Raw genomic sequence first — 13232 nt, 5'->3', positions numbered from 1 at the left:
AAGCCTGCATCAGGCTCTACACTGACAGCATGGAGCCTGCTTGAGATTCTCTCTCTCCCTCTGTCTCTGCCGCTCCCCTGCTCTCTTTCTCTCTCTCTCTCTCTCTCTCTCTCTCTCTCTCTCTCTCTCTTAAAATACTAAATAAATACACCTTTTTTTTTCTTTCAACTTTTTTTTTTATTTTTTTATTTTTTTATTTTTGGGACAGAGAGAGACAGAGCATGAACGGGGGAGGGGCAGAGAGAGAGGGAGACACAGAATCGGAAACAGGCTCCAGGCTCCGAGCCGTCAGCCCAGAGCCCGACGCGGGGCTCGAACTCACGGACCGCGAGATCGTGACCTGGCTGAAGTCGGACGCTTAACCGACGGCACCACCCAGGCGCCCCTAAATACACCTTTTAAAAATAAATAAATAAAGGGGAGCCTGGGTGGCTCAGTCGGTTAAGCATCTGTCTTCGGCTCAGGTCATAATCTCACCGTTCCTGAGTTCGAGCCTCACATCGGGCTCTGTGCTGACAGCTCAGAGCCTGGAGCCTGTTTCAGATTCCGTGTCTCCCTCTCTTTCCTTGTCCCTCCCCTGCTTGTGCTCTGTCTCTCTCATTCTCAAAAATAAATAAACACTAAACAATTTTTTGTGATAAAAATAAAAATTTAAAAACCTGTATTTCATTACTATATATATTTCTTCTGGGTGGTGTCATTTTCTTTTTTTTTTTTTTTTAAATTTTTTTTTCAACGTTTTTTATTTATTTTTGGGACAGAGAGAGACAGAGCATGAACGGGGGAGGGGCAGAGAGAGAGGGAGACACAGAATCGGAAACAGGCTCCAGGCTCCGAGCCATCAGCCCAGAGCCTGACGCGGGGCTCGAACTCACGGACCGCGAGATCGTGACCTGGCTGAAGTCGGACGCTTAACCGACTGCGCCACCCAGGCGCCCCTGGGTGGTGTCATTTTCAGTTGGCTTTAAATCAATGACTTCAGGGGCGCCTGGGTGGCGCAGTCGGTTAAGCGTCCGACTTCAGCCAGGTCACGATCTCGCGGTCCGTGAGTTCGAGCCCCGCGTCAGGCTCTGGGCTGATGGCTCGGAGCCTGGAGCCTGTTTCCGATTCTGTGTCTCCCTCTCTCTCTGCCCCTCCCCCGTTCATGCTGTGTCTCTCTCTGTCCAAAAATAAATAAAAATTAAAAAAAAAAAAATCAATGACTTCAGCCAACCTTCCTTTCTCTCCTGAGTTCTAAGTCCTCTAACCACTCACTGGACTTTTCAACCTGGACTTTTGTCTCTACTCACCCCCCAAAATCTCTGTAAGATTTTCTTCGTGATTTGTTACTGACAATTCTGGACATTTTTTTCCTCTGTCTTATATGATGGACTATGCAAATGTAACTTCAAGCTGCCTCCTTATCCAGCTCTGTTGCTATCCTGGGTCCCTGCTGTATTTGTTGTGGGCAGGGGGCAGGGGCCAGTAAACCCCCAGAGACTAGGTTTCCCAAACTTCTGTGTCAGAGGAACATAAGATTATATTATTGTTCCCAATTATTCACTCTCTTCTCTGAAACAGGAGTACAAAACCCTTTATTACCAAGTGCCTTACAGCGCCTCCCTGCAGATAAGTACACTTCTCTGTGCCCTTGGCGTTAGACCTGGCTACATGACCTGCTTTGGCCAATGGAAAGTAAACAGAAGTTCAATATCAACTCTGACCAGAAGCTTTAGGAGTCACGATGTGGTCCTGTTTCTCTCCTTCCTTTACCAGGAGACCAAGATAAGAGCTGCTCCCTCCGGCAGGACCCCAGAATAATAAATACCTGGAGCAGAGCCAAAGCCAATCTGTAGCCCTGATATGTAATCTGAGGAAGAAATGAATGTAGTGAGATTTTAGGGAGAGGGGGAGGGCTGTCTGTTAACACCACATTATCTAGAAAAAGCTGACTAACAGAATAATTGGTGCAAGTTACAGAATGCTGCGCTTAAATAGGTGCCATTGGCTTTGGGTCCTAGCGGCGGGCACCAAGTGGTGTAGACTTTGGTCGTTTAGAAGGCAGATTGTGTACCAAGTAGCTTGTGGGTTTAGGCAAAAAAGTTGGGAAACAGATTGTTATCTGTTTTGGTTGTTTTTTAGCCGCATTTGACAGGCTACTACAAGAATGAGATGAGCTCAGAAAAGAATTGGCTGTTCTGTCAGCAGAGATTAAAACTCAGTTTTGGGGGGCGCCCGAGTGGTTAAGTCAGTTAAGCGTCTGACTCTCAATTTCAGCTCAGGTCATGATCTTGTGGTTCGTGAGATCAAGCCCTACATCGGGCCCTGTGATGACACTGCAGAGCCTGCTTAGGATTCTCTCTCCTTCTGAAAATAAATAAATAAACTTAAACAAAACAAAACAAAAAAACAACAAAAAAACAACAACCGCAGTCTTGGGACAGAGGCCAGATCAAGGGCATGAGCGGTGGCTCCCAGTAAGTCCTTTGTTGGATAAAGCGGCTCTTAGTAGACTAAGAGCATGGCTCTCCAATGGCAGCTTGGTAAATTCAATTTACCTTGGCAATTATGCCTAGAGAAAGAGGTATGTCTTTATAGGTACGGTAATTTGCAAATAGAGCTGACTCGAATCAGGTAAAATGCTATTCAAGGTTCAAAGAGGGGTGCACAGCCAAGACATGTCAGCTTGGGTTAAAAGATATGATTGCTGGAGACCAACATTGGGGCTCCAAAATTTCTGTAGGCAGGAAGGAAGCTGAGAAAGCTGCTCACCTCACAAGAAGCCAAAAATTATGAAGAGCAGGGGCTACTCCCAGGGACCTGAAATGGAAGTTAATCAAGGAATGTTTCCTACACCCTGCAGGATTTTGGAATTCTAAGAACCAATGATGGTTGTGAGTCTCTCGGTTTTTCTTTCAATGAATAGAAGTGTTTATTCAGTCTTGGTTCAACCATTTCATATAAGGTATAGATTTTGTGGGGGGGGAGCTGTAGATAACGTTTGTTTGCTCGTTAGTGTCTAGATTAAGAGGACCCCTGTCTGGACATAATACAGAGACGAGATAGTGAGCTTTGAGCTTGATGTCATGACTGGTTGAAACTTTTGGGTGTCACTCTTCGCAGGAAGAGTGGGTATGTTTTTCTCATGCAAAAAAAGAGAGAAATGATTATTTATGACCAAGAAGGTCGACTGTGATAGGGGACTATTATTTTTACTATTTATTTGCTTCTCTCCCTGTAGGAGAATCAGACAGCCTGAGACGTGGCTACCCGTTTGCATTGTCAGCTAGAGGAGTATATTTCCAGAAGACATTGGCATCAGGCAAGGTCACGTGACTTGCTTTAGCCGACTGAATGTGAGTGGAAGTGACACACAGTATTTCGAAGCAAAAGGTTAAGAGCCCCTGTGTGGTTTCGACAGTTCTTTTTCCCCTCTGCTTGGTCTTGTTGGGGTAAGCTGGGGGATGTTACTTCAGTCTCAGGCTGCCAATGAGACGACATGTAGGGCAAAGCCACAGGTGACTCCTATCACCACCAAGAAACTCGAACAAGAAATAAATGGTCGTTCTCGTAAGCAAACTGAGATGTTTCATAGTGTCTGTCACAGGGGCAAAAACTAGTCAACACTGGCTAGTAACTGGCTCACGTGTGGGCCCAACCAATGGGAAACACTGGCAGGAGACTAGAAGATGTGAGGAAGGGAAAACCATGTCTCTCCTTCCTTTTTTGCCGCAGACAGTCTCTCCAGCATCAACTTGGTCTCCGGGTAGGCAGGCCCACGGGGCTTCCTGCTCCTGAGGATGGGCCCTGTGCTCCTCCCTTTGGCTGACTGCCTCATCACTGCCGAGTCCCTCTAGCCTGATGCTGGTGGCTCCCTGCGGTCGCTAGTCTGTATTTGGCTTCTCAGCTGATTCCCTGCATTAAAGTCCCTCTAATTTCAACATTTTGAGCCCTTTTGTCTAATTTCAGACTCGCTGATACACCATCCGATGCATACATTTTGGAGTAACTATTGATCACAGAGGTCTCAAACTTTGTGAGATTTTTCAAAAAAGGAAGACATGTTTGACTGTATCATTTTTGGGTTGTTTTTTTTTCTTTTTTGAGCATTATAACCGTTTTTAAGGATACACCCCAGTAGCATTAAGAATGTTCACACTGTTGTGGAGCCATCGCTAGCATTCATCTCTAGAACTTTCTTCTTCCCAAACTGAAACTCCATATCCATTAAACAACATTAAACATCTCCCCATTCCTTCTTTGGCCCAGCCCCTGACAATGACCATTTCACTTTCTGTGTCTGTGAATTTGACGACTCTAGGTACTTTATATAAGTGGAATCACATACTTGTCCTTTTGTGACTGGCTTATTTCACTTAGCATAGTGTCTTCAAGGTTAATAAGTTTATGTATTTGGGGGGGGGGGAAGGGGCAGAGAGAGAGGGAGACAGAGAATCTGACACAGGCTCCACATTGCCAGTGCGGAGCCCGATGCAGGGCTCCAACCCCGAAACCATGAGATCATGACCTAAGCCGAAACCAAGAGGCGGACGCTTAACCAACCGAGACACCCAGGAGCCCCGCATTCCCTTTTCAAGCAATCAGTCTCTCTCTTCCACTCTATCCAACCAATGATCAATTCCATTGATTTTACCTTAAACACAGCTCTGTCACTGCTCTTTTCTTTTGCCACTCAAGTTCAGGGCATGGTCTGCATCTTTATTTAACCTGGGCCACTGCAACAGTCTCCTTGTTGGTCTCTCTGCCTCTAGTCTTAAAACTTCCATCTAGGCTCCAAGCTGCTAACAGAGCCACTTTCTAAAGCAATGATCTTGTCATTTTCTTGCTAAAACTCTGAAGTTGCCCATTGCTTTTAGAAAAAAGTTCCAACCCTATGTTGTGCCTTCCAAGGCCCTCTGCCATTCAACCCTAACCTACTTCTCTGGTCTCCTCTGTTAATAATCCCTTTCTGGCTTCTGCTTTGTCTTCTTCATTTCATTAACCCCTTCTTATCCTTCAGGTCATAGGTTAAGGGTCACTTCCTTGGAAGGGTTCTCTGCTCCCATAATGCAATGCCCTGTACTTCCTCTATCACTCAACTTATCTGCATTTATTGTAATTATTTGTTGAAGTCTGTCTTCTCTTTGGACTATGACTTCTTTGAGGGTCAAGACCATGTCTTTCTAAGTGCTACATCTCTAACACCTAGCACAGACGATGACCACAATAAGTGTTAAATAAAACTTAGTTGTAGATTTGTAAGTTTTCATGTAATGGGCGGGGGGGGGGGGTACCTGAGTGGCTCAGTCAGCAGAGCATCCAACTTTTGATTTTGGCTCAGGTCATGATCTCGTTTTGGATTCCCTCTCTCCCTCTGTGTCTCGCATGTGCTCCGTCTCTCAAAATACATGAGTAAAATAAAAAAAAAAAAAAAGTTTTTATGTTATAGGATGTATAGGTCCTGTAGGTGGTAGTCGACACCAAATACATACACGAGATAATCTAGGGAGAGGGTATCTCTAGAGAGAACATGAGAAGTAAGAAAGACAATGATGATTAAGACGAAGAGACGGATATGAAGCTAAGGGGGAAAATGAGAAATGAGTGGCCAGATAAGTCAGAGAGATGTCAGAAGAGAATGCGGTCATAAGCCAAAGAAGAGAGTGCCTCAGAAAACTGGACGCCCCCAACAAGGTCAACCACAGCAAAGAGAACAGGATACAGACTGAAAAGAAGTGCCAGTGGAGTTACAGAGCAAGAAAGATAATGTTTGACAACACTTGTTATCCTTTGTCAAACTAATGAATTCAAGAAGGTATTGCCCGCCTCCTTTTCATTACTTCCTCTATCCATTAACCTGGCATAGATTCATTAAACATCTACTCTTGGCCAGGTACTGTGCTAGGTCCCAGGGAGACAAGAGAAATAGAGCAATATCCAGTTGGGCTTGTGGATCTCACCACCATTGCCTGCAAGGGAAAGTTACAAAGCACTGACTTGTGCCCCAGCAAAGCCGGGGCTTGGCATTTTATGGGAGTTGGTACTGATGGACTTTCTAAATACACTCAATGAAACAAGAGTTAATGTGCAAGTCCAGAGGTCAGCAAGGCTTTGTTATCTTGTTCTGAGCTGGCAGGAGGCAAAAGGGAAAGTGTATGTGGTCCACTATTGCCTCATTTCTGTCTGTTCCTAAGTCGGTCGCAGAGGGGATTTGGGGTTTTTTTTTTTACAAGAAAGCTAGTTCCTGTGTTCAAAGGCAGAAAACTGATAGAGCAACTCAACCAAAAAGCATCCCCTTAAGAAACTCTCTGAACTTAATCTTTAGTGCTCACTCTGCAGAGATTCCTTTAACTTCCAGCAATACGATATATTACTGACTAAATTACTGCTCTATTTTTTTTCCTGCCCTGTGCTCCACCTACAGGAGAACAGTGTGGTGTACTGTTTAAAAGGTCAATGAATCGCGCGTGAACTTCTGAAAATTAATGGGAGTCTGGATGGAGACAAGGGAGGGACACTCTTCCTAACTAATCAGAGAACGATCTTATTGGGTTTTCATTTAATACAGGGGGCATCTCATTTTATATAGTAGACATTGTTTTGAAATAAAAAGTTTAAATCAAAATGTCTTTAAAGCACATTATCTCTTTAATGCCCCAGAAAAACAAGCTCATTTAAAGAAACCCAGCTCATCACACTAGGCATTCTTTGAAATACTTATTATCATGGGGATGCCTGGGTTGCTCAGTCGGTTAAGCATCTGACTTTTGGTTTTGGCTCAGGTCATGATCACACAGTTCACGGGTTTGAGCCCCACAACAGGCTCCTCGCCTGACAATGGGGAACTTGCTTGGGTTTCTCTCCCTCTCTCTGCCCTTCCCTTGCTCTCCCTCCCTTTCTCTCAAAAATAAACAAACTTTTAAAAAAAGAACTACTCATTATTATATAATCAAATAGTGAATGGTCAGTTCCTAATTTATAATTTGGATTTTGAAATATGCTTTTTTTTTTTTTTTTTTTTTTTTTTTTTTTTAATATATAGGCTTGGGAAGTGATGCAATTAACTGACCACACAGGGGCCTCAATCAGGCAATCAGACTTTAGCTGTTGGGGTCTGGCCTGACTCAACAGTTGAAAAACAAGGTCCAAATAACTTATGCCTGAGAGCAATGTGCTCAAGGGACTCTGAACTCATGCCTGGACTTTCCCAGTGCTTACATCTGAAAAGTCCCTGGGGGACCTAGGGCGGGTTGAGCAAGGAAGGGGGGCAGAGTAAATCCTTCTTCACCAGGGAGGGTAGAAATAACAAGTCATACTTCCAGAGTGCTTACAACAAGCCAGGCTCTTCCTCAGACTCTTTTTTACGTATTAAAAAACATTTTTTTTTAACTTTACTTATTTATTTTGAGACAGAGACAGCGCGAGTGGGAGAGGGGTAGAGAGGGAGAGGGAGAATCCCAAGCAGGCTCTGTGCTGCCAGCTCAGAGCCCAAAGTGGGTCTCGAACTCATGAAAATGGGGGATCATGACCTGAGCGGATGGATGCTTAACCGACTGAGCCACCCAGGTGTCCCTCTTCCTCGGACTCTTGACATGTATCAACTCAGTTAATCATTCCAACAACGCAGGAAACAGTTACTATTACTCTCCACTTCCCAAATGAGAAACTGAGTCAGAAAGGTTAACAGCAATTTGCCTGCTCTCCTACACTAAAAAATGGTGGAGCTGGTTACTCACCTGGTAGTCATCAGGGGCTTAGTAATATGCCTCAAATTCGCTTAAAATGCACACCTTTAAGATGAAAGGCAGGGCATGTCTGATGAAGCCTGTGACTTCAGAACGCCTTTTGAGACCAGGAATTACTCTGGGACGCGGCGGGGCGGGGGGGGGGGGGGGGGGGGTACGGAGGCGGTGAGAGGAAAAGGTGAGAAAGGTGAGTTCCCTGTGTGCACGATGAAGGAGAGGTCTCTAGTCCATTCCTAGCTGGTGCAAGCTGAGAACTTGGACTTTTGCTGTCCTCGGTCAGACAGAACCCTAAAGCACACGGGGCGGAGGCGGAAAGAACACTGCCAAAGCCAGGGATCGCGGCTAGCCACGTGGCCCAACTTAGGAGCCAGGGGGCTGTCGGCGAAGGCGGGGCCGGCGGGGCGGGGCGCGGGGCCGGGCGGGCCGGGCGGAGTGCGCCTGCGCGCGGGATGGGTCGGCCGCTTAAAGCCGTTCCCCGCCCCACTCTGAAGTCCAGTCTCCCCAGTGCGCACGCGCGAAGCTTTCTCCTTGTCAGTCGGCGCCGCGTGCAGGCTGGTGGCTCTGTGGCGGCGGCTGCGGCTCGTCATCCGCACCATGAGCGGCTTCAGCAGCGAGGAGCGCGCAGCGCCCTTCACCCCCGAGTACCGAGTCTTCCTCAGTGAGTGTCGGCGGACCGCGACCCCTCCCCGCCCGCCAACCCATTCATTCCCGGGCCTCGCCTCCTGCCCGGGCGCAGTCGGCCCGCGCTCCGCCCCTTGTCCCGGGCGCGGGCCGGGTTCCTTGGGCTTCCCGGGCCCTGGGCCGGCCAGGCCCTCCCATTTCACACGTCCCGTTTGAAACGGGTAAACGGGGTGGGGGGAGGGTGACCGCGGGGACGGTCTTTCTCTTTCACACGCGCGGTGGGACCCGACCCCGGGCGCGGCTAGTTTTGCAGGTGCCCTCGGGCAGCGTCTGATGGGAAGGGAAACCACTGAGTCACTCTAGAAAAGGTGTCAGGAGGTAAACTAATCTGCGTAAGAGGATTGCTTGATTTGTAGGAACGGGGGCAGGGTGGGGGGATGACTCCCTAAGGACCTTAATTCCTGAACTGTAGCTCAGCCTGTGGGCACCAGGCAGGGTGAGATCCAACCCCTCGTTCTGCAGAGGGGGAAACTGAGGCCCGGAGCAGGAGCCGTCAGTGGAAGACCGAACCCATCTCCAGGAGGGCCAGGTCGCGCATCTGCCCCTCCCTCCCGCGGAGGTTTCCCCTGTAGCGCGGATGCTGGGAATGAGCCTTCTTGAAACAGAAAGCTGTTTCCCTCAAGTCAAACAGGTGACGTCAGTCTGGAAAGCACGAGGGAGAAAGTGCCAAGTTTTTACCCCTGGGCAGGGAATCTACATCTGAGGGGTACCTACCCCAAGTCCACACCTGGAGCTGCACTTAGAGCTCTGCACGCTGCGGGCTGATGGAGCTCCGCTTTCCCTCGCCCACCGCCTTTTGTCTTGCAGGTGGAGGAAAGAAAGCTACCTCGGGTTTTATCTTGATCTCTACCCAGCCCCCTGCCCAAGCCACTAGGAATAGATAACTGGAGAGAGCCAAGGCGTTCGAAAATGTGTCAGTAGAGGCGTTTCTGTTTTAACTGTAAAGAGCCGTTTTACTCGGAAGGAAGTGGGCAGGTGCAGCAAATATTTGCGGTGATGTGTGAAGGGCAGGCAGGAAATTGCCGGGTGGAGGGGACCAATGGGAACACGGAGAGAATGCACTAAGATCCTAGCGAAAAGTAACCTGCTGCGGGAGGAAAAGGAAAGTGAACTCAGGTTTACACATGTAGCTAAAGATTACCATGTAAAATCCAGGAAGGATGGGACTCCCCATTTTATGTAATTTTGGACTTAAATAAGGGCAGTGTAGGATCTTTTGACTAATAATTCACTGAACTATTTTTTCTGTAGTTAGGATCTCTCTGTGGGAGGGATTTAGAGCGGTGACTCTCAAGTTTGAAGGTGGAAAGATGATTGGCTAATTGACTTCAAGCTGTATTTATTTGCACAGTTTTTACTTAGGTTAGGTAATGGTAGCACGAATTTGATGGCCGTTGTGGAAGACCATAGCCATTCCTTGACTTTGACACTGGCTAATGTAATTTTTTATCAGATGGAACTCTCTGGGACTTAAAAAATACCAATGATTAGAACTGATTATGTAATTACATAATTTTAAGGTTTTTTTTTTTTTTAATGTTTTTTAACATGTATTTATTATTTGAGAGACAGAGTCGGAACACACGAGCAGGGGAGGTGCAGAGAGAGGGAGACACAGAATTGGACGTAGGCTCCAGGCTCTGAGCTGAGCACAGAGCCCGTCGCGTGGCTCGAACTCACGAACTGTGAGATCATGACCTGGGCCGAAGTTGGACGCTTAACGGACTGAGCCACCCAGGCGCCCCAAGGTTTTTTACTCATAGATTTCTTAGCACCCTTCCTTAATAGGAGAAGATTTTTTACCTCTATAGTGTTATATTTGTCAGTCTCTTTAAAACGGATAGTGGATTGGACTGTGAAGTCACAGGTGACTCTGAAGGGATCGTAATGGGACTCATGAAATGGAGATATATACTGTCCTTTTTCATTTTCTGCAAAATGAATTACAGAAAGTCATTAGTTCTTTTGTTAATTGCATTTCCAGATGCATTAAGTACACATTTTAAAAAATACTTAAATTTTTGGTCATTGCTCAGTTTTTCGTATTCCACCTCGGTTTTCAAATGTGAAGGGATATGGGTTCACCCTTAGGTTTCCTAAAGAATAGTAAGGAAGTTTTTTGTTTTTTTTTTTAATGTTTATTTATTTATTTTTTTTTTTTGAGAGAGAGAGCGTGAACAGGGGAGAGGCAGAGAGAGAGGGAGACACAGAATCCAAAGCAAGCTCCAGGCTCTGAGCTGTCAGCACAGAGCCCGATGTGGGGCCCAAAGTCACAAACTGTGAGATCATGACCTGAGCCGAAGTTGAATCTTAACTAACTGAGCCACCCAGGTACCCCTGTAAGAAAGTTTTGAAATTGCTTTTTGGATATGGTAGTTAAGTCTCTAGAATATAGAAATTACCTGTGAAAGGGTTATTGGAACTTGATTATCCTTAAGAAATATAATCTGTCTTCCTGGAACATTGCCTAAAACAACATGGTTTTATAACTCAACAAATTGGTCCCTTCCCTTCCCCCCAAGCCCAACTGTTTCATTAGCTATGTAAGCTGTTAAGTGATGTAAGATCAGTCCAAAACAATTTGATAGCCTTTTGTATGCCAGGCACTGCTAGAGTCTGGGGATACAAAAGTATGTAAGACAGCCCCTGCCCTTGTTATAGAGGTTAGTATCTGTTAGACTCCTAAGGAGAGCAGAGGATTAAAAGTTAACCCAATCTTGGAGGGATCTGGAAGGTAAAGTATACAACCAGCTTTTCTCATGTGGGAATAAAAAATGTCTACTTCACTATTCTGGTGAATGGTGTTGATAATGGGAAAGGCCATGCAAGTTTGGGGACGAGGTGTGTATGGGAAATTGCAGTATCTTTTTCTCAATCCTGTGGTAAGCCTAAAATGACTCTAAAAAATTTAAGTGTTTTTTAAAATGTGTACTTAATGCATCTGGAAATGCAATTAGCAAAAGAACTAACGACTTTTTGTAATTCATTTTGCAGAAAATGAAAAAGGACAGTATATATCTCCATTTCATGATGTTCCAATTTATGCGGATAAGGTAAGATGTCCTGACCATTTAAACATAGTCTCTTTACTCAGATCAGTTAATTCCACATATGGATTTTCTTATACGTCTTCATAAGTGCTTAAAATGCCTCATTGTGCTGCAGATTCAAGGTACATTGACTAAGAAGTCAGTCTTAAATCCAGATTATTTGGCTAAAGAAGCAATTATAATTTGGGGAAGGAGTAGAGGAACAGATGACAAATGTTTCAAAGCTGTCCTTGGGACTAAATCTTAGTACCTCATAAGTGGTTTTATTTTATTTTATTTTATATTTTATTTTATGTTTTAATTTTTATTTTATTCATTTATTTTTAATTTTTATTTTTTCTCATAAGTGGTTTTAAAATTAATCAGGTAGGGGCGCTTAGGTGGCTCAGTTGGTTAAGTGACGTTGGCTTATGTCATGATTTCATGTTTTATGAGTTCAGCTCCATATCAGGCTCTTTGCGGTCAGTGCAGAGCCTGCTTTGGATCCTCTGTCTCCTCTCTCTCTCTCTGTGTCTCTCTCTCTACCCCTCCACTGCTCTCTCTCTCGCTTTCTCAAAAAATAAATGGACATTTAAAAATAAAATAAAATACACCAGGTAGCCAGCACAAAATTTGGGTTGTGGGATATTTATTAAACAGCAAAAATAAACTATTTTATTTACAAAAATGAAACTATATTATTCAGTGATATAATTTCCTATAGGAAAATTCAGTACTTTCAGTGGGCTGTTAGAGTTAAGATGCAAATAGGGTTGGGGCACCTGGGTGAGTGACTGACTTTGGCTCAGGTCACGATGTCACACCTCGTGAGTTCGAGCCCCACGTTGGGCTCTGTGCTGACAGCTCCGAGCCTGGAGCCTGCTTCGGATTCTGTGTCTCCCTCTCTCTCTGCCCCTGACCCACTCGCATTCTGTCTTTGTCTCTCTCAAAAATAAATAAACATTAAAAAACTATATAATAAAAAAAAAGTACAGTGTTAATAAAGGTTAAGTCTACAGACTTCTAAAAAGAGGTGTCTGTTAGTATGCACACCAGTGAGCTGAAGAAATCTAGCACAAATTGATAGGCTGACCACAAGTTGGTAAGAATCTTACTTTGCTAGGAAAAAATGTCTACAACGATATATTCCAAAGTGTTTGTGGTCCTTTGGAAGTAAGAATTGCTAGTGACCCTTTCTGATTTTTATTTTCATTTTTGTCTTTTTATATTTTCTAATCTTTTTACAATGAGCATGGATTATTTTTACAAATTGAAATAGTTATTGTTATTTTTTTTATTCAGTGCTTGTTTTAGCCTCCTTCCCAATAGGAGAAGTTTGTACTTCTGACACAAGGAACTGACACAAGGACGGATGCCTGCTGCTTTTTTAAACCTTTAAAAATTCTTTTTGTCCAACCGGGAAGCATGATTCACGATGAACACAAATTTTTTTGAGTTCCAAACACTGCACATAGATTGTTGATTTTCCTTGGCTAAATGCCAATACATAATACATGCGAACATCGCATTCCAGTGCAAGTCTAGAATACCATTATAGATGAAATCTCCTTGTATATGCTGAGTCCTACTGTTTCTCTGTACTTGACTATCAGAGAGACATAGGCAAATTCACCGAACTTGTACCAGGAAATTTGCTCCAGTTCCAGACTGACAACTTGAGCGTCGGCAGAAAATCCCAACTCAAGGTGTTGCTTCCTAGGAGCTTCCTTGTGCTGGGCTCCAACAGGAGATAGTAGAGCAAATAGCCTAAGGCCAATTATGTGCCACGCTGACAGGA

At 44.9% G+C, this 13232-nt stretch overlaps 2 protein-coding genes across 2 annotated transcripts in view; both read left to right on the top strand.

Annotated features, from left to right (window-relative positions):
* The window catches only part of SAR1A (secretion associated Ras related GTPase 1A), an 82198-nt gene that overhangs the window by 10749 nt on the left and 58217 nt on the right, over positions 1-13232 (top strand). The gene's annotated exons all lie outside the window — the stretch shown is intronic.
* PPA1 (inorganic pyrophosphatase 1) overlaps positions 8202-13232 on the top strand; it is a 30553-nt gene continuing 25522 nt past the window's right edge. Inside the window, exons 1-2 of the mRNA XM_058696579.1 lie at positions 8202-8382; positions 11400-11458. Coding sequence (XP_058552562.1) covers positions 8319-8382; positions 11400-11458 — 123 coding nt within the window. The 5' untranslated portion in view covers positions 8202-8318. The remainder of the gene's footprint in view (positions 8383-11399; positions 11459-13232) is intronic.

Source organism: Neofelis nebulosa, chromosome 13 (genome assembly GCF_028018385.1).
Source record: "Neofelis nebulosa isolate mNeoNeb1 chromosome 13, mNeoNeb1.pri, whole genome shotgun sequence".
NCBI classification, from domain to species: Eukaryota; Metazoa; Chordata; class Mammalia; order Carnivora; family Felidae; genus Neofelis; species Neofelis nebulosa.
Note: the sequence above shows the minus strand (reverse complement) of the source record. Positions and strands in the feature narration are given on the sequence as shown.